The sequence below is a fragment of the Ammodytes marinus genome (genome assembly GCF_949987685.1).
Source record: "Ammodytes marinus genome assembly, chromosome: 2".
NCBI lineage: Eukaryota > Metazoa > Chordata > Actinopteri > Uranoscopiformes > Ammodytidae > Ammodytes > Ammodytes marinus.
In genome coordinates, this window is record NC_137231.1 from 9,981,685 (window position 1) to 10,008,492 (window position 26,808).

Here is a 26,808-nt window from a genome sequence, read left to right on the forward strand (position 1 = left end):
CTTTATTGGCATTAGATAGTGCGTTGTGTCCCTCTCTTCACAATATGGTCAAGCTAGTCTGAACATAGAACAGACAACAATCTGCAGAAACTTGAATTACATAATTTTTTATCTGGATTGACAAAAGTGCCTTGCTCTAATTAGATGTTTACTATTATGCAACTACCGCCCATAATTACATAGAAGGATTTTGTGGTTTAGGTTTACAGGGCCTGTAAAAATTCCCACAACACTGCGGTGTTTCGCTGCATCGCCTGATTTGGTGTGAATGCTGTGTGTTATAAATGCGTACTAATGACTATGAATTTGCACTAAGTTAGTTGAAAAGTGCACCAAATGACTGAACATGTACTAAATTGTGTAATTGCTATAGGCTATTTGTTTAAATAAAAAGTAAACAGTTTAACTAAAAGACTATATATCTAAGGAATTGCTATATATTTTGTACTAAATGACTATGAATGTGTACTAAAATAGAATGAATTATTTACCAGTAACATCCCTCCTTCTGCCTGCTGGCTGGCCTGAGTCTTCAGTCTGCTCAGATTTTCAGCAGTTTGCCTCTGTGTCTCTAAGCTGGTTGATTTCCCTCTTCTATCTTCACTGCTCCACTGCCTGCCCTCCCTGGCCCACTTCCCTACTCTCCGGGTGTTTCAGCTCTGTTGCTTCACCTCTCTGCTTTTCACTGTCCTGAGGGAGCTGCTCATGAGCAGTGAGTCCTCGCTGGACGGGAGAGCTGAAGAACCATGAGGCTCAAGAGATCCCCCCTCTGAGGAACTAGCTCTGTCTCACCATGTTCACCTGTCTCTGCCCTGCATGGCTCATTGACATCGTAGCTGCTTTTCTCTATGCTGGTGAGTTACACAATGCTGAAAAGCTTGGTTCCTATTCATTTATTTATCGTCACATTTTCCTTTGTCATTGAACCTTTTATAAACACTGCGTGCACCGCTGTGCACTTTACTATGGAAAGATGCAAGCATGTACAGCAGGATTTAAAGGTTTCAAGCATTGTATTGTTCTCCACATCATGTGGTGTGAGAAAGAGAAGGTGAAACTGTCCTGGAGAGATCAGCTCCATGGGATGCAGAGGAGCTCCGCTGGGCTTCTGGCATCAATAGCTCTGGAGTTTTTGTAAGAGCTGGCAGACTCATTGTCTCACTTTAATGCCAAATACATCTTGGTTTCAGCTATTGTGAAAATGATATTGCAAAAAACTTTTTTTTGTATGTTTAAAGGATTGTGCATACGTTTCTATGAAAGAGGGCGATGCCTGAACGTCCACTGAATTATTATTATTATAATTATAATGATAAGTACTATTATATGAAAAGTGGGGTTTAACTAAAATACTTTTATTCTAAAATTGGCAAATATATTGCTCTGCTCTCCTGTACATGTTGTGGGCATTAAAATGTTAAAAGGTTTCACTTTTACAAAACATGGGTTGGTAGACAAACAAAAAACCTGTTATTCAATATTAATGAAGAGGGAAACTTTCCTTTGCCACTTAGAGACACATGCTGATACTTCCTGAGATAGAATGCAGATTTCAACTTGAGCTGACTAAAATGAACATTTTCTACAATGGGAATTGTTAATATTTGGAATGGATTGGGAATCAATGCAATATCATAACATTCACTACTCGCTGAAGCAATAAAAAGTGCTTTGCACAAACAATAATATAAAATACTGCACATTAATAGTGGGTTGGTTTTGATTATAGTCACTCTGCTTCACCAGCTGAGGGACCTTGTATGTGATTGTGAATGTCATATTAACACTGTTGCCAGGCTAAAAATAAAGCATGAATTGTCAGTCTGCGCACCGACCCTGCACACTAATTACAGGGAAAATGAACATTTAATAATCAACTGGTACAAGGCTCATAGTTTCCCCTGACCCTTGATACAATGTGGCCATGTGTCTCAGACACTCATGGGAAGGGAGGAGCACAGCACGGACAGCATATTTGACTGGAGAGAGAATTCCCTGTGATCCCACAGGGAAAGCCAGAGGAAGTGGATGGGACTGGGACTGTGATGGGAAATGGACGGATAGATGGAAAGTTTTTTAAAAGCTCAATATTTTGGTATTATTCAACCAAGGTTTCATGCAGCATCGTCAAATAAACGAATAACAAGGTGAAAGGATTAGATATTTAATCAAGTTCCTGTGTGTCAGTGATTTTGTAGACACATTTTAACTCGATTCGACCCTAATAGGAATAGTGGTGATTATGATCAATAACGTAAAGCAGTACACCTCATAATTCATCAGTTGTTTTGGCCTGGCGTACTGAGCATATTAGTTTCTCAAACTCCACGACATGCACAGACATGTCATTTTTTATTAACTGCATGTTTAAAATTGTTCAAACCCAAACCCTTAGTTAGGGATAATAGTAAAAAATGACACACATACCACGTAAAATATTTACATTTTTAGTAAAAGTGCAGCCATAAAAAATGTATTTGAATACTTTCCACAGTGAAAATATTATAGCCACAATGAAAAACAGGTAAAGTGATTTAACTTCTACTTCAACTCAGTAAAATAAATAAAGCGGAACCATCAAATGGAACAAACTGATGACACAATAACATTTTGATTTTACAGCTGGTTTTCTGTCTGTTAAATAATCCATGCCTGAAACAGGGATTTAATGGAGTGTAGCTGCTCTTCTCTCCAATGAGATGGAAAGGGTGACCTTCCATAACCCTGAAATACTGATGAGTCTGCGTTTTACTCTGATAGTGTACAGTTACAGGCTTTAGATATGTGAATAACATGAAACAGGATAGCCGTGAGAACTGAAGATTCTGATGTGAAATGGCACAAGGACACTCTTTTGCTGAGCTGAAGGAATCTCAAAGGGCTTTACTGACTCTAGCTGTCTGCTCTATTACTGGGAAGCAGCAATACAACAGAAGATAGCCTAGAGAAAATCCCAAATGATTCTGATTGAATGTACATCCAGGCTGGTTGTTCCCAACTTGTTTCACTTTTTCAAAGTGACACAACGAATTAAAGTGAGGCAATTTGACCTATTTTCAACAGTTGGGTCAAAAACAAGTCAACAAACAAGTAACCTACATTTCAGAAGGCGATTTAAAATGACATTTATATAATGTATCCAGTAGCCCAGTGGTTCTCAATTATTTTCTGTCATGCCCCCCCTAGGGGACAGAATTTCTTTCGCGCCCCCCTAAATTGAAATACTATTGAGAACCTGCTAATATTAATTTATTTATCTGTACAAAACCACTGTATGAGTTTCTGGCACGAGCATTCTACATACAATCACCTTATTATCAAATTAGATAACAAAAATTTGCTGAGATGACTTCTGCAGCAAAAAAATTCAAAGTTCAGTTTATTAGCTCAATTTGTAACATTTAAACAAGACTGCTCAGTCTGTGTGAATCTCAGGACAGAAAAAAACAAGAGCAAATGATTCACTGAGGTTTGCATTTCATTCAAAAATTTTTAAACTGTAAACATAGTTAAGGTGGTGTTTTTTTTATTATTATAGGCCAATAGGCCTTCTGTGATGCGATAACCAATAATTCATTAATGTTATTATTAGTGTACTTGCTTGATTTATTTTTAAATAGCCTACAGAGACACTTGGAGACACGTGGACATTTATTTACTGCAAATCGCGGCCTTTTGCACGGATATGAGCATATGACCATACACAAGCACACATCGCGCTTGCTAGCACTTAAAAAAAAAAAAAAAAATTGTTTTTTTTTTTTTGGTGAGTTGGAAATCAAGGCAGCCCGCGCCCCCCCCCCCCCCCCCCCTGACAACTCAGGGGGGGGGGGGGTAGCCGAATGCACAGTAAAAAGAAAAGAAGAAAGAGAGAAAAATGTAGGGGATTTTATTTTGTAAAGCAACAATGTGGGCCTGCATGCTTTCCTATATCCTGTTACATATCTCACCCAACTGTGGGGGCCGCCATACTCCTGTTGGACTACCTTTTTGTAGATATTTTCGAGCATATTTATAACTGTGCTTTCGTTTGGGTTTTTTCTTCCTCGAATTTGTCATTAATAAACCAGATTTGCCCTTTTCCATGAAAGTAGCCTATTCTTGTTATTTGGCTTCTTTTTATTTATTTTTAATCCAACGTCGATATCGAACTTGACCCTGCTTTGATCTTATTTTATCAGAAAACTCGGATAGGCCCTACTTATTCTTGAAACCAGTGGCCTGTGTTATTCGCTAATTTTTACCACAGAATAACTTTGGCGTCAATGGGGTTAAAATTTAACTCTCCCCCTGCGCTCGAGGACATGAGGCGGAAGGGGTGTGCTTTTTTCCTCACGAGACAATCATACAGACTCCGAAGTTGCCGCTAAAAAGGGAACACGCTCACAGGACAACGGAGCACAGGAGGCTAAAATAAAGAGAACTAGAGGTCGATAAGGGGATAAGAAAGGGTGGAAAGGTAACATAAGCGGCTGCTCTTGTGTTATTGACCCGTGGGACAACGTCGTTTCTTCCGTCCGAGTGGAAAACAACTTCTCAGTCCTCCATGGTTCAGTCAAAGGCGGAAACAACAAAGAGCCGACTCCACTAGTCACCAACAGATGTTTAAAAGAGCAGGCTGCTCAGTTTTATAACACGTCGTCCAATTAGCACACCACGTCCAGCAGGATTAAGGTGGGTATTCTTCTCACAGGGAAACCTAAGAAAAATTACCGTTTTTGTTGGAGTTGGACCAGCGAAATGTGCTGGTTTACTGATCCTGCAAGGGGCCATCTGATGACAGGGGGCCCTTGTGGACCCCGTCTGTAAATTACCCTGATGCTAATGATGCTGACGTGGTGTGTGTGTTTCAGTGTTTAATGCCACCAGGATGGGGAACAGTAACAGTGACAGGTCGAGCGGGGGTCAGGGGGAGAGGTCAGGAGGGAAGGAGGCCCGTCCAAACTTGCTGATGGACAGCACAGAGGATGGAGACCTTTTCAGGGGAGAAGACCAAAAGGTAACATAACACGTTTAAAGCCTACCAAGACTGCACATTATGAAATGAAACCAAGATGGCCTTCATTCCCAAAATACCACACAAAAAAATGTTTTACTCCACACCTGTCTTTGCTTTTAATCACTCAGCTTTATAGCAACATGGAGAGATTTGTGTTGATGCATTCAGGCGCTGGTATGAAGATCTGGCAACTAAAAAACGTTTACCCAGCAATGTACGACAATGCGTTTGTATTAATTCCTTGATATAAAAAAAATGCTGATCAAGCTTTTAAAGTCGCAGGTGAAGCAGTTTTTGTTGAATGCATGACAATTAAGTGTTTACAAAACAGTCTTTGTGCATGTACACTTACAACAAAGAATTGAGAGCCTGCAACAGGCAATACTGATTACATAGAATTATAATTTCAAAATAGAAAATAAGGGAAAATAATATTATTTTTTAATAGTCTACAATAGTAAAGATATATTCCTACCATAAATGTTAGGTAGATTTGAGTATGTATATATAAAAAGAAAAGGAAATGCAAAATTAGATCATGCATGATTTGTAAATGATGTGTCATAGATGTAGAAAAAGTCAAATCAGATGTTGGCCTACAGTCCTACAAACTTTTCATCTAATCTTAGGCCTTTATTGTATCAGCAGGCTACCATATTATTAAATCAAAACCAATTTGATTTATATAGCCCAATCAAATCACAAATAGTAATTTGCCTCAGTGGTCTTCCTAGTCCGTAGTCCGTAGTCAATATGACACCCTCTGCCCTACCCTGACAGAGAGAGAGTGACAGAGAAATGTCACTTGTTAAGAACAGATCTACAGAAAAATCACACACTTTGTACATACAGACAATAAAACATATGAATAGTATGGATGCAGGAGGACTTCAAATGCTGCCAGAGGTAGACCAACAGATTTGAATTTACCCAACAAATTTGGATTTATATGACTCACCCAAACTCCGGACAAAATCATCGGGTAAGAAAATGACTAGGCAGGAAGCTTATGTGGTATATCTCTTGTCAATGGCTCGCATGAGGAAGACGGACAGAAAGAAAAAAAACATACTGCACTTCAAAAATCACACACAAACCAGTGAGCTCCATCTTCAGCACCCTGTTGAAGCAGGAAGTGTTGTGTTGGAAATGTCGGGGGGTAAGAGAGGCAAAGGGCTGAAGTCGCTCTCATTAACATGGCAACATTCCCATTGGTATCATTCTGTGCAGGCTCCGCAGGAAATACAGGAGTTTCTGGCGTGGCAGCAGGATCTAGACAGTGAAAACAAGGCTCCAACTCAGGACAGACCAACTGTGTTCAGGTGGAAGGGGGCCGCCAAAGACGTCTTTGTGTCCGGATCTTTTAACAACTGGGCCACAAAGATCCCTCTCAACAAAAGGTAGTTTCATGCACAATTCAATTCATGAGACTGTAAAGCCTCCATCTATATACATTAGTGAAAGATGTCCAACGTAGTCTCAATAAACCCCAGTCAGAACAACTTCGTGGTTATCGTGGACCTGCCAGAGGGAGAGCACCAGTATAAGTTCTGCGTGGACGGTACATGGACCTTGGACCCTACTGGGGTGAGTGAAAGCTTCAGTTTGAGAGAGAGAAGAATGCATCGTCAATGTACCCTTATTATTTAGTCTTATTTTGCCACTCTGCACTTGCAAGTTTCCACATCAAATGTATGTTTGCGCTCCCTTGCAGGCCGTGGTGACGAGTAAAACTGGGACAGTCAACAATTCCATCGAGGTGAAGAGAACTGACTTTGAAGTCTTTGATGCCCTCAGGATCGACTCAGAGGATTCTGCAGACCTCTCAGGTACTTGTGGGACCCCCGCAGCATTTCATTAATGCTTACTCTAGAGTGGCAGGACACCTATAAAAAAAAATCTGCTTGACATATCAGCATTTCATATTAGAAGTAGAACGAATGACTTGTGTGACACTGGCTATGTTTCAAATCCATTTGTCCATCGAAATGATCTGAATTACGTCTAAAGAGTTCATAACAAGTGTCATGTCTGTGAAAGTGTGTTTCCATCCAACGGCTTTTATTTCAAACCTGTATAATGACACTTTTCACATGCTGTTTTGTGATAAAATTGGTATAGTGAATAGATTTCAGACATTTTAAGGTCTTTCCATTCTTTTTCACACTGAATTGCACAACATTCAAGAAAACATTTGGAAACAAAAGTTTGTTTCTACCAAGAAATGATTAATATTGTACAAGTGGTAATACTGCTTATGTGTCATCTTATAGCAACATATTAGCGACAACAATCACAGTATCAAAACAACGGTATGATGCAGGTGTACATAAATGCCACATGACAACGGCGGCAGCCTTTCACAATTTATTCAGCAAATATTCTATCAGTGTTTATTGCATACGCCTTGAATCGAATGATCAAATGAAATTCAATTGAATTTTACTGTTTCCATAAGACATTTTCCATTCAATATTACTCATTTTGTATAAAAACTTGTGGATGGAAACATACTGTCTGAATTGATATAGTGCGGTGCAGTTAAAGTAATGCCTGTATAAAATTAACCATAACATTTTTAGTCTGTCATATTTGCTATTGTATGCCACCCTGAATAACTCTTTATGCCTCATTCTTTTGATGCAAAGCTGTATTAAAATAGTGTCATGCCATCTTTTCCCAGACTTTTCCAGTTCTCCTCCCGGACCCTACCTACAGGAAGCCTACGTAATCAAGCCAGAAGACAAAATCAAAAATCCACCTATCTTACCCCCACACCTGCTGCAAGTGCTGCTCAACAAGGACACAGGTGTCTCTGTAAGTACAGGATGCTGGAATACATACTCACCTTTAGGGTGCACATGGCTAAGAACTTGTCACACCAACTGCTATTGAGTAAAAATCCTTTGTCATCTTTCTCTCTCTCTCTCTCTCTCTCCATCAGTGTGACCCAACGCTGCTTCCAGAGCCCAACCATGTCATGCTCAATCACCTGTACGCACTGTCCATCAAGGTAACCTATGTGCTTCTCTTATTGTGAAATCAAGAGGAAGTTATGGATCAACTTCCTTGACATGTGTGTGTCAGCATAAATATATTGGACAACACATGGAATGGAATGGATTGTAATCAAACTGTTAGGACCTACATGTCATTCGTAATATGCATAAACCGTTGAAAAACATATGTCTAGATGACTTGTACTGTCTATTGAAAGGACAAAAATCCTCAGTGACGTCATCGTAACCTATAGTGTGTCTATATCTTTGCTCTAAAATGTAATATTGAATTACTTTCCTTTATTTTCAGTGGTAATGCAAAATGTTTCCCTTTTTATTCTACCATTTTATACAATGTTAATGTGTCAGCTCAAACTCTTATCTTTCAATAACCATAATAATATGTGGACATTTCCCAATTAAAGCTTAGAAATAGTCAAACAACCTTTTGCTTAAACATCATTAACTAAAGTTATATCCTTTATTTGTATTTTGAATACTCTTCTTGTCATTGCCTTTCAGGATGGTGTGATGGTTCTCAGTGGGACACACCGTTACAAAAAGAAGTACGTGACCACCCTCCTCTACAAGCCAATATAATTCACAGAGCCATGTTCCAGCCTCTTATTTAAAAATTATTTTGAAATGGTCACCTTGTTGTTGTTGTAGCTTTAAGATTAAATTTTCTGCACCATGTTTGCCATGTTTGATTTGACCATAGTTGCCGATATAAAACTCCAGGATACCTAGGAACAACAGATGGATGTTTTTGATATTTTTTATTCTTAACTCACTTGACCCACATTTGTCAGTAGATCTTAAGTTGATAGAGAGACTAAGTGGAAACCTTTCTGAACCAAGGATAACCTTGGTTGAGTTTGTACCTGGCCAAACCCTCAAGTGTGGCTCGATATATTTTAGTGACCTGTAACTGTAGGAACTGTGTGTGTAATACAAAAAAAAAGTGTAAATGGGTTAGAAAAGCACAGCTTGGACTTGCTTCACACGCTCTGCAAACAGACACAGGGACACAGAGAGGTTGAAATCCAACAAACTATCAAAACTCTCATTTGCCTTTTCTTTTTTTTTCAACGATTCCTTTTATTTATCCCATTTGTTTAAATAAGATAATGTTGAAAACAATTATGAAGGGAAATTCAACATTTTCCTGTGTATTTTGTTAGAGGGGGGAGTTGTAGAACTCAGTTGACACAGTGGACTTTGGGATCCCGGTTCTTGTTTTCAGAGTTGTATTTGGCCTTAGCAAAGCAGTGAGCTGCCACCCTGTCACACTCGCACACGGCAGCCTGGCACTTATTGTTGGTGTCTGTGAAGAAAGAGTACAGTCAGGAAATGAATCCAAACGTGTAGCACACGTAAGGCGAGACATTGCAGACAAAATCATTGTTTTTACAAGCATTTAAAATTTTAGATTTGCTTCCATAACAGGTCTTCTACTAGTATAAATATAAAAGTTTACATGTACCAAATGTACATTAAGGGTTTTATTTTACTATATACCTTGTATATATCTCCTATCCGTCCTTAATGGCCATTGTCTCAAAATTTGTTTTTGTTAATTTTCTGAACCAAAAATTTCAACTTCTAAGGATTTACATCAACTAAACTTTCTATAATCATTCTTAGTAGTATTAGGTTTTAACAGAATGGTTTGTTCATATGTTGTTAATTATCTGATTTTGAAACATTGTCTTCTTAAAAATGTGCTAAAAAGGCAGTTTTAAGATCTGCACGTAGTATTCCTTGATCATAAAATAAATAAATGCTGTATCCAAAATCTGTTCTGTAAAAACTTTGGACACTAATATGTTGTAAAAATGAAATAAAGATTTTAACTCTGGCTTTACTCAGCATCTAGATTTTTGGTTTTAAAAGTCAAATGAATGCATAATTCCTTAGATATTGCCAAATATACATAGTTATTAAACATTTCTGAAAAAAACTTCACACAAAAAAATTATTGTTTTAATTTAAGTAATCAACTGTCAAGGTTTCATGACGATATCTACGAGTTAAACATTTTACCCCATTCACCTGCAGTGCCTTCAAATGTAATGTCTTATTGAGTGTGAAGCCGGTCTTACCTGAGCAGGTCACTTGTTTATTTGAACAGGTGTAATCAAACACAAGGACATATGGAAGGTCAGCGAGAGCCTTGCAGCCAGGCGCCCTTCTTGCTTTATAGTAGCAATTATCATGGACCTTACAGCACCTACAGACACAGGAGGAAAGGGTTTGACCAAAATCCCAAGTTTTCTTTAGTTTTAAGAATGACGACTGCAAAACTTCAGAGAATGACTGCATCCTTACGCGTCCACTTCATCCAGAGGGGTTCCCTCGCCTCCGAAACCACACCAGCAGCCGTAATCGTTGTATTTTAAAGGGTTAACCCAGGGCTGAGCACATCCGATCATGTTAGAAAACTGCCATAATGCTTTGGGCAGATGCGCTCCACTGACCGCACACGCTGGTGAAGACATATCAGGAACACATTCAAGAACATATGAACAAATCAAGAGAATAAATGACTTCCCTAAAAAAGAATGATGCCAAATCCATGCTCAAGTACTGTGGAAGAAAATTTGACTTAAACAGATGTACCTCATCTACATTAATACGATCTACCGATTAATACATATTGACAGTTTTTTCTCTCAGTCTTACCAGTGAGAAGCAGCAGCAGCAGAGGAGCTGTCGAAGTCATGGTTCCGGTGCCAAAGACATGAGTGTGTTCTCAGCCTGTTCTTTTAATAAAGGGTGTGGGGAAAACACTGGAGATAAGATGCTGAGAGTGTGGGAATTTTACACCAAGTGTTCTCAGGATTGGGGTTAATTATTTCTGCTTGAGAAGAGTGTTTACCTCAACAGTCACGTATCACCTTCCGTTACAGCTGTGAGTACTTTTCAGTTTCATGTTATATTGGAGAGGTGTCTTCAAAACTCCACATTTCTGAATTTCTTTACAGTTTCACAGTTTAGGCAGTAGGTAGATATATTTAAAAGGTCCTTTTGATGTTTCCCAATCATCCATTTGTCCGTCCACTCACTTGGGTTTGCATTTCCATACTTTAAATAGAAGTTGATTGTCAAGTCAGTTTCCAACGCACAGCTGTGTAAATAAATGCCACTTGCAGAGTTCCCACGACTTTCCACTGCAGTCATCACTGTATAGCCACACCCTTTGTCGTCCATCTATATACAGTACAATCAAGCGTATAGCGGTTCTCATCCATAAAGACAACATGTCACGAGTGCCCAAGCTGTAATGCCTGTCAGGGGTGGCCATACTCAATATTATTGAGTGAGTGACAATTGAAAGGGTAGTATTAGACATTTGTATTCATGAAATACCCTCAAATTTGTGTTCAGTTAACCAAGGTTAAAAAAATTGAAACAAAACCCTTCCTATTGTTGAATACGGACAATTTTGTTTAAGCCTGAATACACAGTATGCAAAAGATAAACACTTTATCTATCAGGAATACTTCACATTGTCACAAACATTTCATGAGAAGAGGTCAAACATATTTTATTCCCACTTTATGGGCGACCGTGTATACCTGTATATGATACAAAATGCCACAATTAATACAGGAAGACATGTATAAAAAGCAAGAATGTGTTTTTGTTTGAATTTACATTTTCGTGTACATAGTTATGTTTGCATATGTATACATACATGTTGCATAATGCATGAGTAGAAACCCGGGGGGGACTCCTGGCCATTGGTCAACAAGGACCACCTCTCAAGGTCAGTGGTCAATATAAGCCTTTTTAGCTTTACATTGCACCTCTTACACCTGCACAATGCATCTGACACACTCCCTGTTCATCCTGCTCCTCAGCCTCCCAGCACGTGAGTACTCAGAAGTCTCCATGGTGACAGCTCTCAATTTTGTTGTTTTAATAAATACATCTCTTTTAGCCATTAGCTCCCAATTTCCTGGACAGCTTTGAGATGTATACATGATATATCATATCTGATTGATGCGCTTTAGGGGACATTTTGATTTCATGTGATGTGATGCGAGATGGTTTTGAGATTTGGACTAGCTTTGTCTGAGATGTCCTCATTTTTGTGTGTTGCAGTGCTGGGTAACAGAGCGGTGTGGCAGTTCAGGGGAATGATCCTCTGCACTGTACCTGACAGCTGGCCACTGCTGGACTACAATGACTATGGCTGCTACTGTGGGCTGGGAGGCTCTGGAGAACCTGTTGATGAGCTGGACAGGTAACACTGTTGAAGGCATATACGTATACCTCTGTAGTGTTCGTTAATGTATCATTTGCTGCTCTGTTTCCTGTTCTGCAAGTCCCCCTTTCACAAAGCCAAATCACAATAAAAATATATATATATATATTTGTTTTACCTTAACTCATGCCGTGTGCTGCTCAAAGCACTGAAGCACCTTGGTATGTTTTCATAGGGAGTATTTCTTTAGCAGAAAATACTTCTGTTTTTCTAAGGCCTCTGTGATAGTAAATTGAATATTTTTAGGCTTCGCACTATTGTTTGGACAACATAAGACATTTGACGATGTTGAATTGGGCTCTGGGAAATTGTGATGGGCATTTGTCTGTACTTTTTCTACATTTTTACAGACTAAAAATCTCCTGAAACTGAAGAATTACATCTTCAACAGAAATGAATGTTCTTCATCCTGATATGTGGAAGGTGCTGAATTGACCTCATCATGCGTTTCTGTTCTGTATAGATGCTGTCAGGTGCATGACCAGTGCTACAGTGAAGCCATGCAGAATGATGACTGCTGGCCCATCCTGGACAACCCCTACACGGAAATGTACAGCTACAGATGTGACAAGGCCAACAAAGCAGTCACGTGTCTGAGTGAGTGTCCAGCTACTTTTCACTATCATCGCTCACACGCTTTCTCAAAATGTTTGTATGGGTCAACACAGCCAAAGTGCATGGAGGTAGTCAGTTGACAGTTGTTTGCTTGTCCCTCATTTAAGAAATGCTATCTTCTGTCACTTAGGTTACAACAGCCCCTGTGAGAAGTTTATCTGTGAGTGTGACAGGATAGCCGCCATGTGCTTCGCCAAGGCAGATTATAACGTAGCAAACGTCGACCTTCCCAGGGGCCGCTGCAAGTGAGCAGAGTGTGCAGGGAGGAAGGAGTGTCTTTATTAAAAAAAATTATGAAACCAAACGAGTGTCATTGCATTCATACTTATTGCTTTATTTGTCAAACAACATGAGCCTCACACACGTTCCTTGTACAGTATCTAATGTTGTTTAGGCCTGGGGATTTTATACAATCAAACACATTGTTTCCATCAGTCTTAATTGGGGCCATTTTTCCAGCCCATCTCTCATGCCCTGCTTTCACAGATGTATCTATAGTTCAGGTTACAGTCTGCATCATTCCACAACTTGCGTCTGCGTGTTTCCGTAGCATGAAGCTGCCCACAGTCCTCTCCGTTCTCTCTGTAGTCCCAGTTGTCAGGCTGGCCATTATCCCAGAAACTGTACACATATGAGATGTTACATAAAGTTAACAGCCACAACCATTTGTTTGTGCCTTTGTTTTGTTTTTTGTTATCTTGTTATAGCTTGCTGCTCCTTCTTACGTTGGGGTTGAGTTGAAGTCGGTTCCATCCACCCAGCTCCAGAGTCCCTCATGTGCTCGCTCCACAAGTCCAATCCAGATGCTCTGTTTAATGTCAACTACTCCTGAAATGTAATCCTAGAAATATAATAACAGCAACAGGTTGATTTTCAAAGTCCTTCTCCCTGTACTGTATGTGTGCTCCAAATTCATACAATGGAGCCACACAATGGCAAATGTAGAGTCTCTCTTAAAGGTGGAGACAGAAATTCTGGAGAAAGCTTGTTGTCAAAATCACTTTTTGTCAAAATACATAAATATGAAAAAAATGTGCTGAAAAACAAATCCAGTGTTGATACACAGCCTTGGCTCTGTGAATAGGAATGTTGCTAGCTGTGGGCCCCTTGGTTTACGTACCATTTACATACCAGTTTACAGAGCCTAGGCTGTGTATTAACACCAGATTTATTACAGTCCGGTACATCCGGGTTCACTGATTTTCACAAAAAGTGATTTTGACAACAAGCATGCTACAGAATCACTGTCTCAGCCTTTAAAATATATGAAACTAAACAGGTTTTAAACTCAAAGCGCACCAGTTCCTCCGCATCATTGAAAACCACCAGGTGCCCTCTGAGTGTCCGACACTGCTCCTCTGCTCGGCTCCAGGTTGTGGCGGCGGTGGATAGCAGGTAGCAGCTTCTCTGGAACGACACCCAACCCTCCGCACACGTTCCTGGTTTGGTGAAGATTAGGAAGAGTCACGAAAGTCCGTTCAAGAAATACAGAATGTATGGATATAAGAAAAATCCGTGTTTTACCTCTGGCTGGGACTACTTTCTTCAAGTCGACATTCTGCACAGGATTTGCACCTTAAGTTCGGAAAGCCACAAAATATCAAATTCAAAAGCGTACATCAATCTTACTGCTGCATCGCACAGAAGAGTGTTAGGGCCTCCGGAGACAAAGACATTTGAGGAGGAGTTTTTTTAATTTTTTATTATGAACTTGGAGAATAAAGTCAAAATGTCAAGAATAAGGAGGGCGCTCGTGGCACAGAGGTTAGGGTGTTCCCAGAGGCTCAGGCCTTGCAGCATACCTGGGTACGAATCCGACCCGGTTCAGTTCTCTGCATGTCTTCCCCTCTTTGCCCCATTCTCAAAATCTGTCTAATGACTAAATACAATGTTTATAATAATAATAATAATAATAATAATAATAATAATAATAATAATAATAATAATAATAATAATAATAATAATAATAATAATAATAATAATAATAATAATAATAATAACTAAATGTAGACTAGGGAGTAAACTACACAGTTCAAGACTGCGGTAAAGATGTTGATAGATTCGAACTTCAGGTATAAATAACTCATGGTTATAACACAAAGGATACATGTTTGCTATTGTGATAAGGCAGAAAAGGTGCTATAACAAAATTATTTACCAAAACCAGACGTCCTTTAAGCTCGGCTAATCATGATAAGAAAAAACGTCCTCTCGTTTTTTTTTGCCCTCTACTGTGCCCCTTCTCTATTGAGATCTAAAAACCTTTTACTGACCTGAGTTGGACGATGACGGTGCTCCTGTACGACTGATTCTGTCCAGGTGAATTTTGACATCAGTGATTTCCTTGTTTAACTGGGAGACTTAATGGAAACAAAAGTTATTATGTGATGAGACGCCGCATGTGAATGAGCAACATGAAAACTGTGTCACTGGAGTGATTAAAGACTTACATTTGATCCCAGTGACCATAAGCAGAACTAACAGCAGCAGCAGCAGGACTCCATAAAGGACATAAACCACTATCCTCTTCAAACCTACAAACATAAACAGAGACGTTTAAAGGTGGCTCTGAAAACTGGTATGTTGCTAGCTCTAGGCCCCCTTTGCTTACATACCAGTTAACAGAGTCTAGGTATTAACCACCTATTTTCATTCAGCACACAAACAGAACAGTATGGACAGATAGCAGGTCATGAGGAGATATTGACTGATCTTGACAAAGAAGTCATTTTGATAACAAGCATTCTCCATAATTGATAACTGCAACTTAAGGTATATATGTTTAAAAGAATAAAATAGAACAAGAAATGATGATCAAAATTCAAATAAGATTGTGTTTCACCTGTTTGTAGGGTCAAATTATTGTGCTCTCCAGGGACAGAGCTGCTCTCAGATGGTCCAAACTGGTGATACTGAGCCTCCATTACTGAAAGAGATCAGATTCTAATGGAAAACTATGCATGTTTTAAATTTTTTAATGAAGTTATAGAAAGTACTGTTATCAAACTTCGTTGTTTGTAGAACATAAAGCATTCAAGTCTGTATTAATTTGAGGATCCTAGTCTGCAATAGCAAATAGGAGGTCAACTTGTTTGTTTTGAAGCAACATATGTTAACTATTAACACCTCAATAAATAAAAGAGAATGCTGCCATCATACAATGTAAAATAAAAAGACACTCCCTAACACATGCAGTTAACTTTACCGAAAGCTTTACTTAATATTAGTAAGGGCACAATAGCATTGTCTTCAAATACACATAGATGGTTCAGAGCAACTCTTGGAGTCATTTGGATGTGCATGATACAGTGATGAATGCACTTTTATTTTTTATTTTCATTTTTACACTTTTCCATACATTTTTAATAGAATGATTGGATTCACACAAACAACATGCACAAAGAGAGCATTTATCACTTACCTTCATCACGCAGGACATCTCTGGATTTCTCCCGTTGGACTCTGACCAAGATATCACAGAGTCCTCCCCTTTAAAGTGAAACGCTTCTGATTTCTACGAATTTGCGTACAATTATTAAGTCATTATTTACCTAATTTCCTGTGATGTCTGAGATTCCTACCTGAGCCGTTGGCAAGTATGGGAGAAAAGGATTAGGACAGTTTTAGGAGATGACAATTGCAGCACTGTCTGCAAAATTCAACATACTTTGGAAAAAATATTCTAATGTTCTACACTTGTATTAATCTTGAGAGCCCTTATAGATTCATCACAGTGCCGATTGTGTGGGACTTCAGCCCCAGGTTTGGGAACTATTACCTTGCAAAAGTATTCATACCCCTTGAAATGTTCTACATTTTGTCACGTTACAACCACATACGTACATTTATTTTATTGGGATTGTATGTGATACACCAACACAAAGTGGCGCAACAAGTGGAATGAAAATGAAACGTGGGTTTACATTTTTTTTATAAATAAAAAACTGAAAAGTGTGGCGTGCAAAAGTATTCTGCCCCCTGAGTCAATGCTTTGTAGAACCACCTATTGGTGCCATTACAGCTGCAAATCTATTGAAGTATTTCTCTACCAGCTTTGCACATCTACAGACTGATATTTATTGCCCATTCTTCTTTGCAAAATAGCTCGAACTACAGATTCAGCATCAGATTGGTTGGAGGGTGTCTGTCAACAGCAATTTTCAAGTCTTTCTCAATATTCTCAACTGTTTTTAGGTCTGGACTTTGACTGGGTCATTCTAACACATGACTATGCTTTGATTTAAACCATTCCATTGTAAATCTGGCTGTATGTTTAGGGTAGTTGTCCTTCTGGAAGGTGAACCTACACCCAGTATCAAGTCTTTTGCAGACTCTAACAGGTTTTAGGCCCTGTATTTGGCTCAATCCATCTTCCCATCAACTCTAACCAGCTTCCCTGTACCTGCTGAAGAAAAGCATCCCCATAGCATGATGCTGCCACCACCATGTTTCACAGTGGGGATGGTGTGTATAGGGTGATGTGCAGTGTTAGTTTTCCACCACACATTGCATTTTGCATTAAGGCCAAAAACTTCAATTTTGATCTCATCTGAACAGAGCACCTTCCTCCAACCCTTGCCAAAAGCCATGCATAGTCAGATGAGACCAAACGTGAAGTTTTTGGCCTGAATGCAAAATGCAATGTGTGGCGGAAACTAACACTACAAACCACCCTATACACACCATCACCACAGTGAAACATGGTGGTGGCAGCATCATGCTATGGGGATGCTTTTCTTCAGCAAGTACAGGGAAGCTGGTTAGAGTTGATGGGAAGATAGATGGAGCCAAATACAGGGCAGAAAACCTGTTAGAGTCTGCAAAAGACTTGAGACTGGGGCAGAGGTTCACCTTCCAGAAGGAAAACTACCCTAAACATACAACCAGATCTACTATGAAATGGTTTAAATCAAAGTCATGTGTTAGAATGGCCCAGTCAAAGTCCAGACCTAAAAACAATTGAGAATATTGAGAACGACTTGAAAATTGCTGTTGACAGACACTCTCCATCCAATCTGATGCTGAATCTGAACCTTGAGCTATTTTGCTAAGAAGAATGGACAAAATATATCAGTCTGTAGATGTGCAAAGCTGGTAGAGAAATACTCCAATAGATTTGCAGCTGTAATGACAGCGATAGGTGGTTCTACAAAGCATTGACTCAGGGGGCTGAGCACGCCACACTTTTCAGTTTTGTATTTATAAAAAAATTAGAACCACGTTTAATTTTTATTCCACTTCACAATGTTGCACCGCTTTGTGTTGGTGTATCACATAAAATCCCAACAAAATAAATGTACGTATGTAGTTGCATGCAATTATATTAATTATGGGATTGCTTTGGTTAAACAAGTTACAGACCTTTCATCGGAGTCTTTCACTAATGATATGGCTATCAGACTCGTCAATCCCCAATGATCTCAGAGGAGCAAAACAAACACTGGGGTATAAATCAATCACATGGTCAACAGTAACTTTAGGCACACACTATCTGCTATCTGGGGACAGTGTATCTGAGGACAGAAGACACGTTGACCACCACCAAAACACATTCCTTCAAGTCCAGTATTAGGCCCAATTTCATTTAATTTGTATTGTGTTGTGTTATTGTGTTGGTCTGTATAGCATTTACAACCTTGAACGTTTTCATAATGTATATTGAAAATGCTTGATGCACGTCTATCTGACTTGCTGAAACTGGCTGAAACCCAACATTGGCTACATTAAGCCTACATAGGCCTACTCAGATACATTATTTTGACCACATTGCCTTGTGGCAAGTTTTAATGTAGAATGCCTATGAACCTCCATCGGTAGAATGTCAGTAAGCCTGGGTTTTGGGTTTTCCCATTGACTGTATGGTTTTCCAACTGAGCCTGTGTGTAGTTTGCTATTTCGCCGCGTGGTGGCGCAACAGAGAAGTCTGGGCCTCCACGTGACCCCTTCATACAAATAACTTCCGGTCTCTCTGCGTCTCACATTAAGGAAAATGGCGGCTGTTGGACGACTCTCTCAAGCTTTGCTCAGGTCTTCTCTGACCCAGAGCCGGCGTCAGCTTTCTGCTACTGCTACCGCCGGACATGGCGATCAGGCAGGTAATGAGAACCCTTCATTCCAACCCACTGTTACTGATTAATGTATTTTATTTTAACCACAATCTCAGCAGTGACCTTGCTGAGCTAGCGTTAGCTGGGTTAGCATTAGCAGTAGCTTAACAACACCCTTGAACGATGAGCACGGAGGCAAAACTTCCCCAAACATCCGCTTTCTAACGTGTAAACTTTCTAATTTCAGCCTGCTGCCTAGTATTCTAACCTAATCATTCTGTCATTCTTAGGGTAGTTGCATGTGAGTTATGTAAGCTACATGGCTTAAAATAGGGTGCAGTGTCACGAACAACACGTCCCACAACAAGAGAGGGTCACATTGGTCAATGGTTACTCAACTTTATTTCGTGTCCTTATTTCTAACTTTTACCAAGCAGTACAAAACCAGGGAGGATTATTGGATTATCACGAGCAAAACTAGGTGGCATAATATCATATTACTTTTTAGAGGGCATTAAGGTGTTGTGTGTACTGTGTACAAATCCCATAGCTAGGTGGTCTGAGTCTCTAAGCAACATATCATGTCAGGGTAATACAACGTTCAATAAGCTCCCTGCACAGCTGTGTTTTGATGGAACTGATGATAAACCAGAAGATGAATAAGACCTTTTGAAGTTATACGAGTAATTAGTGTCTTGCCGATTCCGATAGTCGAAACCACTAGGCTTTTTTTTGGAAATGTTCAACTGGCCATAACTGTCAAATGAGAGGTTTAATTTGGAAGCTATCCCCCACACATCCGTTTGCCTTATCTATAATATCAGCCCTTTTAAAAGTGTTCTTAAATCTGCTTCAAATCGTTTGGGTTCTCTAATTATATATTCTTAGTTTATCGTTTATGAATAGTTTGCATTCAGGGTTTAAAGGTGTTTTGAATTCCACATTTTAGCTATGTTAAAGAGCACATGACCAAACTTGTCTTGCATGTCCTTACATCAAGCTTGGTGGGTTCGTTAAGCAACTTCCTTTTCTTAAGTCCCAGGGGATCATCGCGTGCCTTGTTTGTTTGTTTGTAACCTTTATTTAACCTCGAAAGATCAATTGAGGGGTGACCCTCTTTTACAATGACGTCGCATGCCTAAAGAGGAATCTTTATTTGTAAGCAACTTTAGTTTGGTTGAATGAATTATTGCTTTGTTTTTCAATCATATCATTATCATGTGTCTCCTACAGCAAGGACATGGAAAATCCTCTCCTTCGTGGTTGCCCTGCCCGGCGTTGCAGTGTGCATGTTGAACATGTACTTGAAGGAGCAGCAGCACAGCCATGAGCAGCCAGAGTTTGTCCCTTACTCCCACCTTCGCATTCGCACCAAGGTTTGAATTTATACGACTGAAATCATTCATGTTTCCTAACGACAAATGACCTTCTTATGCACCACCTTTTTATTAACATTTTGACTCAAGCTTCTCATATTTTTTTCTAATCCTCACAGCGTTTCCCTTGGGGAGATGGCTCCAAATCCCTTTTCCACAATGCACATTTGAATGCCCTTCCTAATGGTTATGAGGGTCATGAAGAGTAAAGCCCGTCTCCAGACCTCTTAACTGGTACAGGGACCAGTCCTCCTTCCTCAGCATCCTGTTACTGGACCATACTCCAATTCACAGTTTACTCTCCATTTTTGTTTTGTTTACTTCTGTGCTCTCATCATGGGGCACCCGAACAGTTCTATCGCTCTGGACCATTAAACAAAATGTCTGAATTAACACAAATAAAGTAACTATTATTACCTCGATTCATGTAATGTCTTCTTTGTGGTGTTGATGTGATGATCAAATTATTATTATTTTTACCCATAAAGTATTTTGAAATGAACAGGCACAATTCCGAGAGTGAACCGTCACAGCAGGTGTGTAAAAATAAATGCTGGCTGAATTTTATTTAGCTGCTGAAGTTTCAGGGTCCTTGTGCTATGCATATTGGTTTAAAATCACTTTTACTTTGACAGTATAAACAACAGAGATTTTGTTAATAGTGTTTAGTATCACTTGTGCTTTTCCTACAATGTAAATGTAGGAAAATATTAGATATCAAGTGTGATATCTGCTGTAACAGGCCAATTTATTAGCGACTAACCCTGCATATCATTTTGGTTAACCCCCACTTTACTGTAATATAGGCTATGTTTAACTTTAACCTTGAGCCTGTGTTGACCCCTTCCAGGCCTGTGTGGGAGAGTTCACTTGTTTTGGGGGCAAATTACACCCAGTCTTTTTTTTCTTAAGTGAGCCCATTTGTCATTTCCTTCCAAGCCTTTAAATTCATGAGCTTTTTCTATCCTGCACTATCTCTCCGTGACCCTACAAGGATGATTCAAATGATGAGATTGTTAAAGGTGCAGTGTGTAATATGACATCATCAAGAAAGTTCTACAAAGTTCTAGAATGCAACGCTCCCTGGGTAACCCCAACCCTTTCGAATAATAACAAGCTACAGTGGCCTTCAAGGACAAGAACAATTCAAAATTTTAAACAATGCACCTGATGACATTCCAACTATGACACTTTCAAGATGACGGCACTAGGCCTTGGTCCAAAATATGCAGAAATATGGACATATATGAGACCCTTTCTAAGGAAAAAAATAATAATTAAAAAAAAATCAGCTATTATGCACTAAATTAAATGTACTTATGGATATTATAATTACTTCCTACAAAATCTGCTAGGAAATAAAACCCAAAATTCTACACACTGCAGGTTTAAAGCAGATCCAGCATTTTATTGCGAATTGACGATTTGAAACAGATGTGTTGGAACGGAGATATCTGAAACATGTAGGATAAGTGGTCTTCCAGGAGAGGACTGAAGATGCTAGTGAATGGAGGACATAACCAAACTGAATGGAGATAAGTAGGCCTATGTGGAATGTCACAGTATAGCTCAGGTGTTGCAAATAACAGTGGTTCAGTTGATGACTCTGGACCTGTCACGTGACTCGCTCTTTGTTTCGGACTCCACCTCTTTCATGTGAACGCGCCTTAAGCCGACTTAGAAAATCCTGGGTTAACAAAAGCTCGCTGATATCCTGCTTCCTGACGCTGGTAATACTATGCTTTCCCCTTCTTCGTCGCGTGGACAGTCATTGACGCAACGTTCCGTAACTAACTGTAGCTTCGATTAAAAACTCAGCTTTTCTACGGCTCAATGCCGTGGGTTACGATTTGATTAATAAATCTAGCATTGAAACATCTCGGATCAGTGCGCGCGCCCGCGCCGACAAAAAGGAGAGATCAATCGAACGCCGAAACCCGGATCCCAGTCAAATGAACACAGACAGAGGTGAGGAGACCTTGCTCAAGATCTCGGTAAATGACAAATAATAATAAAAACATTTTTTTGTAAAGTTTAATATACATATACATTTTTATTTTTGACTTATTGTAGGTGTCCAAATGATGAGAAAAAATGAGAGGGCACATTTTTTCAGCTCCAAAGAACAGGCCCTCATGATGAAGTCATATGAAGAAGAGAGAGAGGTGTTGACCGCCAAATCCAACACTACCAGTGCGTCCAAACTGAGGGAGGAAGCCTGGCAGAGGATGGCAGATAGAATAAACACGTAAGAAGACTTATTCACAGAAATTACACTAATACAACTTAATTCAGAATAAGAATTTGTGTAATATTTTACCTTTAACTTAACTAAAATGTCACCATTACTGATGTGTAACAAATTGTATTATTTTCCATGATCTCCCAGGGCCTCAGACAGCGGTTACAAAAGGTCGTGGCAGCAAGTGAAAGTCAAATACAAGAATATAGTGCAAACAGGTACACCTGAGGAGGACACACAGGTCTATGTTAACCTATTGTATAATGTCCAGGGGAGTGTTTCACCTGTCAAATCTCTCCTCATACAGCAAAAAGACGAAGGGCTGGGATGATCAGGAATGAGATGGGCTCAGTGACCCCTTCACTGAACTCAGCAGAGGAGGATATGCTGCAGCATGAAGACAAAAGGCCGAGGGTGGAGGTCCTCCCTGGGGGTGCCCTTGTTGAGTCACTGACTGGATTGGACAGCTCTTTTATTAGTGGTAGGTGTGTTTAAAGATGGAGTCAACAATTCTGGAGAACATTTGTGGTCAAAATCAGTGAATATCTCCTTAAGACCTATACATGTACACCTTAGCTTAGGCTCTGTAGACTTGTATGTAAACATAGGGTATGTAAGCGAAGGGTGCCCACCATGGCGAGCAACATGACTGTTAACAGAGCCTAGGCTGTGCCTTAACACTGTTTTTTTCAAACAAACACATGTACAGGTAGAAGATCGTGAGATATTCACTGATTTTGACAAAAGGCGTTATAGACAACAAGCATTCTCCAGAATCACTGACTCCAACTTTAATGTGGGAATTAAACCCCTTCCAGAATGATCTCAAGATCTAATTCTCTGTTGTACAGTCTCAGGCCATCCTGTCCTCCTCCTGCCTGTACCAAAGACTGAACCAGAGAGCTTGAGTGGTGACGAGACGGATGTCAGTGACACTCATCATTTTGAAGTGGTAAGTGCTTCTAACCATGTATTTTTGAGGCACATTTATTTGAATGTCTGACCAATTAGTCTTATTTCATTTTTTGTAGGATGGGCACAGTAGCAGCTTTCAGGAGGCTGCCAAAGCGGCATGTGCTATGACCAATGGCAAGAAGGCAGAGGTGAGGGTTGCGTGTCAGCTGCAGGCTTGAGTAATGACGAGGTATGAGAACAAATGTGAGCATGTGTGTCCTGTGATTTCTTTGGCAGAGACAGACGGACGACTTAAGAGATCTTTACTGCAGCTACCTCAAAAAGGAGATGGAGAACCGAGACCAACTGATGGAATACAGAGCACTTAAAATGCAAAAGCTGGAGAAAGAAATATTATTACTTGATAAGCAGTTGATGTGACCACGTAGAGAAACAAAACATTTTTTCATACTCTTATAATATGTAAACTTGGCTACGAAGAACTTTCAGTTTTTGTTGTTTCCAGTGGCAAATTTGGACAAAAGTGGTAGTGTTTTTACCACACCAGTGCCCAAGCGCGTGCCGGTTGGCGCATACATTTGTTTTTGAAGCGGATGAAAGAGAGACGGCAGGATGCATTGCGATGAGGTAATGTATTTGTAAGTGATTATGTATGAGTAATATTGGTAATGACTCCTGTGCTGTTACAGGTCATTAATGGTCATCAGTTTCATAAACATTTAACATTTCTTGTAGGAGCTTTTAAACAATATTTGATTCGTTTCTGGTCAGGTAGTTGTAATAAATTGCTCCAGTTACATCATTTCTCATACAAACTAATATGTTGCCATTACCACAGCACCCATGGAGTGGTACCTGTGGGTTGGGGACTGCACTGCAACAGTGGGCAAATATATTCATGCAACAGTGCATAAACCATCAAGTGCAATTCTCAGACTGCAGCACTGTTAGAATCTTCCCTTTAGTTGTCTGAACGTTATTTCAATACTGTCATTGTCTCTGCATAGGCTTGTTAGTGGAGCTGCTCTGCCCCAGGAGGCTTACATCACATGAGTTACAGTGTGTTGCCAAACACTTTGGTTCTCTGTATTCCTTTAAATTAAAGAATCAAAATATTTGATGTCTGTACATTGAGGGACATTTATCCGCATCAGATGAGCAGTGGAGATAATAATTGTTCTCATAAAGAAAGTATTTTTTATTTTGTAATTGTTTATAAATCATTTGCAGTCATTGACAGGCCTGAGAGACCTCAGCAAGTGAAACAAATGCACACTTAGTTTGAGGTCTGGTTATTTGGCTAGTCAAGAACCCTTTTCGGTTGCCTTGTCTGTGTGATTGAGGCACACTGTGGCAAAAACATAGCCTAGCCGAAACATCAAATGTAAAATCACAGTTACCATGAAATATTTTTTTTTATATTTAAGCTGAAAAAAAAGCTGATTTCTGCAACAAGCATAACAATGACATCCTTGCCCTTAGTTATGACACTGTGCTCCCTGTACATTTGTGCTGTGAAACGAGTTTCTGTAATCATCATTTTTGATTTTTAAATGTATTCATTTTAATTTAGGTCTTTATTTTGCCTAACTATTCCATTGGTCTGCAGTCTCTTTAATGTTACTGTCACACCCTCAGTATATAGCCTGATCCATGTGGATTATTCCAAACCAGCATTTTTTCCAGTAGGTTTTCGAATTTAAAGTTTTTTTTTGTTTATTTAGTGTTTTCATTATATTTTTTGTATAGCCTACCTGGGATACAGAAGGCCACAACATGATTTGTGTAGACGGGTAGAGAATGATAATGTAGGCCTAACTCAAGCCTCTTTGAAAAAATAAACATGTTTTAATGTTTTATTTTTCGATAATAATGTATGTTGCTTAAACGTGAGTTACAAAAAGAAGAAAGCCTCATTCAATTGGACTTGGTTCTAAATCTCAGTCAAATGTTCAGCGTTTAAGGATGGTATTTCACGGTGTTTTAGACAGCTGTGTTGAGAAATTCTCCATATAAACTGAACCCAATTTAACATTCACATGTCAGCGGTGTGCATGTACGGCCGGGGGCTCGCTCTGCGCTCACGCACGGGGGTTTGGATCGAATTGAAGATGGCGGACTGCGACAGGGCAGGAGGACGAATTTTTCTCTTCAGCGACTGGGTCGATCTTTGAAAAAACCTGAATCCAGACTTCGGAATAGATGCGATGGAGGTACATGAAAACTCTCCTGTGCAGCTCATTCCAGTTTCATGGTCGAGCTATAATCCAGCCATTGGCTGGCTATGCCGTGTGCTGTGCGCGTTCACGGCCAGCGTCTGAAGCCCCCCTCAATCGATCACTGAAAACCGGATTCATCACTAGGCTTACTTCAAAGCAGACTGTTTAAAAAGTCCATTAAACGTTTGAAGAGAAGATGAATGGTTTTACGCAGTTTCTTGGCTATTAACACGTACCACCCCTCAGGTCAGCGGGAGATTACTGTCCAAATTGCAAATAACGGCTCACTAGAGCAAAACTTCTGGCACAATAGGTTCATCCCATCCTGATAAATGCGTACCCCTTTTGAATGAATTATTCAGGTGGAGCCTCGCAGTTGCAGTGATGTAACCGGCATTACAAAATGTCTGTACTTTCCTAAAGTCATATTTAATATTTGGTCACATACAAATCCCTCCTGCTTGTAGAAAATTGTATATCCACCTCCAGAGAAATTGTTTTGAATCAGTGTGTTTATGATGAAATAAAGTGTCTATGAAGGATCTGCAGAAGCCCATACAAACTGTAGTTGGCCTATAAGATAAAACCTCTCAGTGCCAATGACACTGCACTTAACCTTTTGCTGTGAGTCTTCACTGTAAGTGTAAGCCTATCCTAGGCCTTATTGTAAAGATAATAGTGAAATTTAGGATATGCCAACTACTCTTTGTCTACTGTGTTAATAGGCTATCAGTGGTGCCTTAAGTAGAATAATTGTGTAGACTACAATTAAAACGTGTAGGCCTATAGCCTGCACTACTACTTCAATAGAGTGCCATACATTATACAATTAGGCTACTCTCTACAACTATACGTTCTGGACACAATTATAGGCAACTGGAAGCAGAATTACTTCATATAATTGAGACTAATGCAACACATATAGCCTATTGTTTTACATAGAATAAAGTTAATTTCGGCCAACTGCTCTGCTTACTCCAAGGCACCAAGTTTGCTTAGCCGTTCTGAATGACGCACTATAGTTTGTCCCTGTACGCTTGCCGTACATTCACATGACTTTCCCTGCGTGTGACTGACCCGCATTCCTCAAGTAGCAACAGTCCGTGAGTCTACTGACTCACTT

General features: G+C 39.6%; 6 protein-coding genes across 6 annotated transcripts; 4 read left to right on the plus strand and 2 right to left on the minus strand.

The window, feature by feature from the left end:
* The first annotated feature begins 4,351 nt into the window (after positions 1–4,351).
* Positions 4,352–8,694, plus strand: prkab1b (protein kinase, AMP-activated, beta 1 non-catalytic subunit, b). Its single transcript, XM_080049948.1, has 8 exons — positions 4,352–4,674; positions 4,854–4,999; positions 6,230–6,399; positions 6,493–6,586; positions 6,714–6,828; positions 7,683–7,816; positions 7,944–8,012; positions 8,521–8,694. The coding sequence occupies exons 2-8, from the start codon at positions 4,871–4,873 to the stop codon at positions 8,596–8,598; spliced, it is 789 nt and encodes a 262-aa protein (XP_079906074.1). The 5' UTR covers positions 4,352–4,674; positions 4,854–4,870; the 3' UTR covers positions 8,599–8,694.
* Positions 8,695–8,846: 152 nt separating this feature from the next.
* LOC307267599 (phospholipase A2-like) lies at positions 8,847–10,726 on the minus strand. The gene is made up of 4 exons (XM_080049958.1): positions 10,684–10,726; positions 10,330–10,486; positions 10,104–10,231; positions 8,847–9,325 (listed from the first exon to the last, which is right to left on the minus strand). The coding sequence occupies exons 1-4, from the start codon at positions 10,721–10,723 to the stop codon at positions 9,201–9,203; spliced, it is 450 nt and encodes a 149-aa protein (XP_079906084.1). The 5' UTR covers positions 10,724–10,726; the 3' UTR covers positions 8,847–9,200.
* Positions 10,727–11,826: 1,100 nt separating this feature from the next.
* Positions 11,827–13,135, plus strand: pla2g1b (phospholipase A2, group IB (pancreas); the record flags this gene model as incomplete). Its single annotated transcript, XM_080051173.1, has 4 exons — positions 11,827–11,875; positions 12,109–12,250; positions 12,735–12,868; positions 13,017–13,135. The coding sequence occupies 4 exons, from the start codon at positions 11,827–11,829 to the stop codon at positions 13,133–13,135; spliced, it is 444 nt and encodes a 147-aa protein (XP_079907299.1).
* A 218-nt stretch (positions 13,136–13,353) lies between these two features.
* On the minus strand, positions 13,354–15,810 carry LOC307267990 (C-type lectin domain family 4 member E-like; the record flags this gene model as incomplete). Its single annotated transcript, XM_080050491.1, has 7 exons — positions 13,354–13,507; positions 13,612–13,727; positions 14,186–14,325; positions 14,411–14,461; positions 15,160–15,246; positions 15,337–15,420; positions 15,729–15,810. 7 exons carry the CDS (start codon positions 15,808–15,810, stop codon positions 13,354–13,356), a joined length of 714 nt encoding a protein of 237 aa, XP_079906617.1.
* Positions 15,811–18,854: 3,044 nt separating this feature from the next.
* Positions 18,855–20,731, plus strand: cox6a1 (cytochrome c oxidase subunit 6A1). The gene is made up of 3 exons (XM_080040252.1): positions 18,855–18,981; positions 20,167–20,309; positions 20,429–20,731. The coding sequence occupies exons 1-3, from the start codon at positions 18,876–18,878 to the stop codon at positions 20,516–20,518; spliced, it is 339 nt and encodes a 112-aa protein (XP_079896378.1). The 5' UTR covers positions 18,855–18,875; the 3' UTR covers positions 20,519–20,731.
* A 1,281-nt stretch (positions 20,732–22,012) lies between these two features.
* Positions 22,013–25,252, plus strand: LOC307265234 (uncharacterized protein). The gene is made up of 7 exons (XM_080046878.1): positions 22,013–22,277; positions 22,383–22,557; positions 22,699–22,769; positions 22,859–23,032; positions 23,403–23,503; positions 23,583–23,654; positions 23,743–25,252. The coding sequence occupies exons 1-7, from the start codon at positions 22,262–22,264 to the stop codon at positions 23,884–23,886; spliced, it is 753 nt and encodes a 250-aa protein (XP_079903004.1). The 5' UTR covers positions 22,013–22,261; the 3' UTR covers positions 23,887–25,252.
* Positions 25,253–26,808: the final 1,556 nt, after the last annotated feature.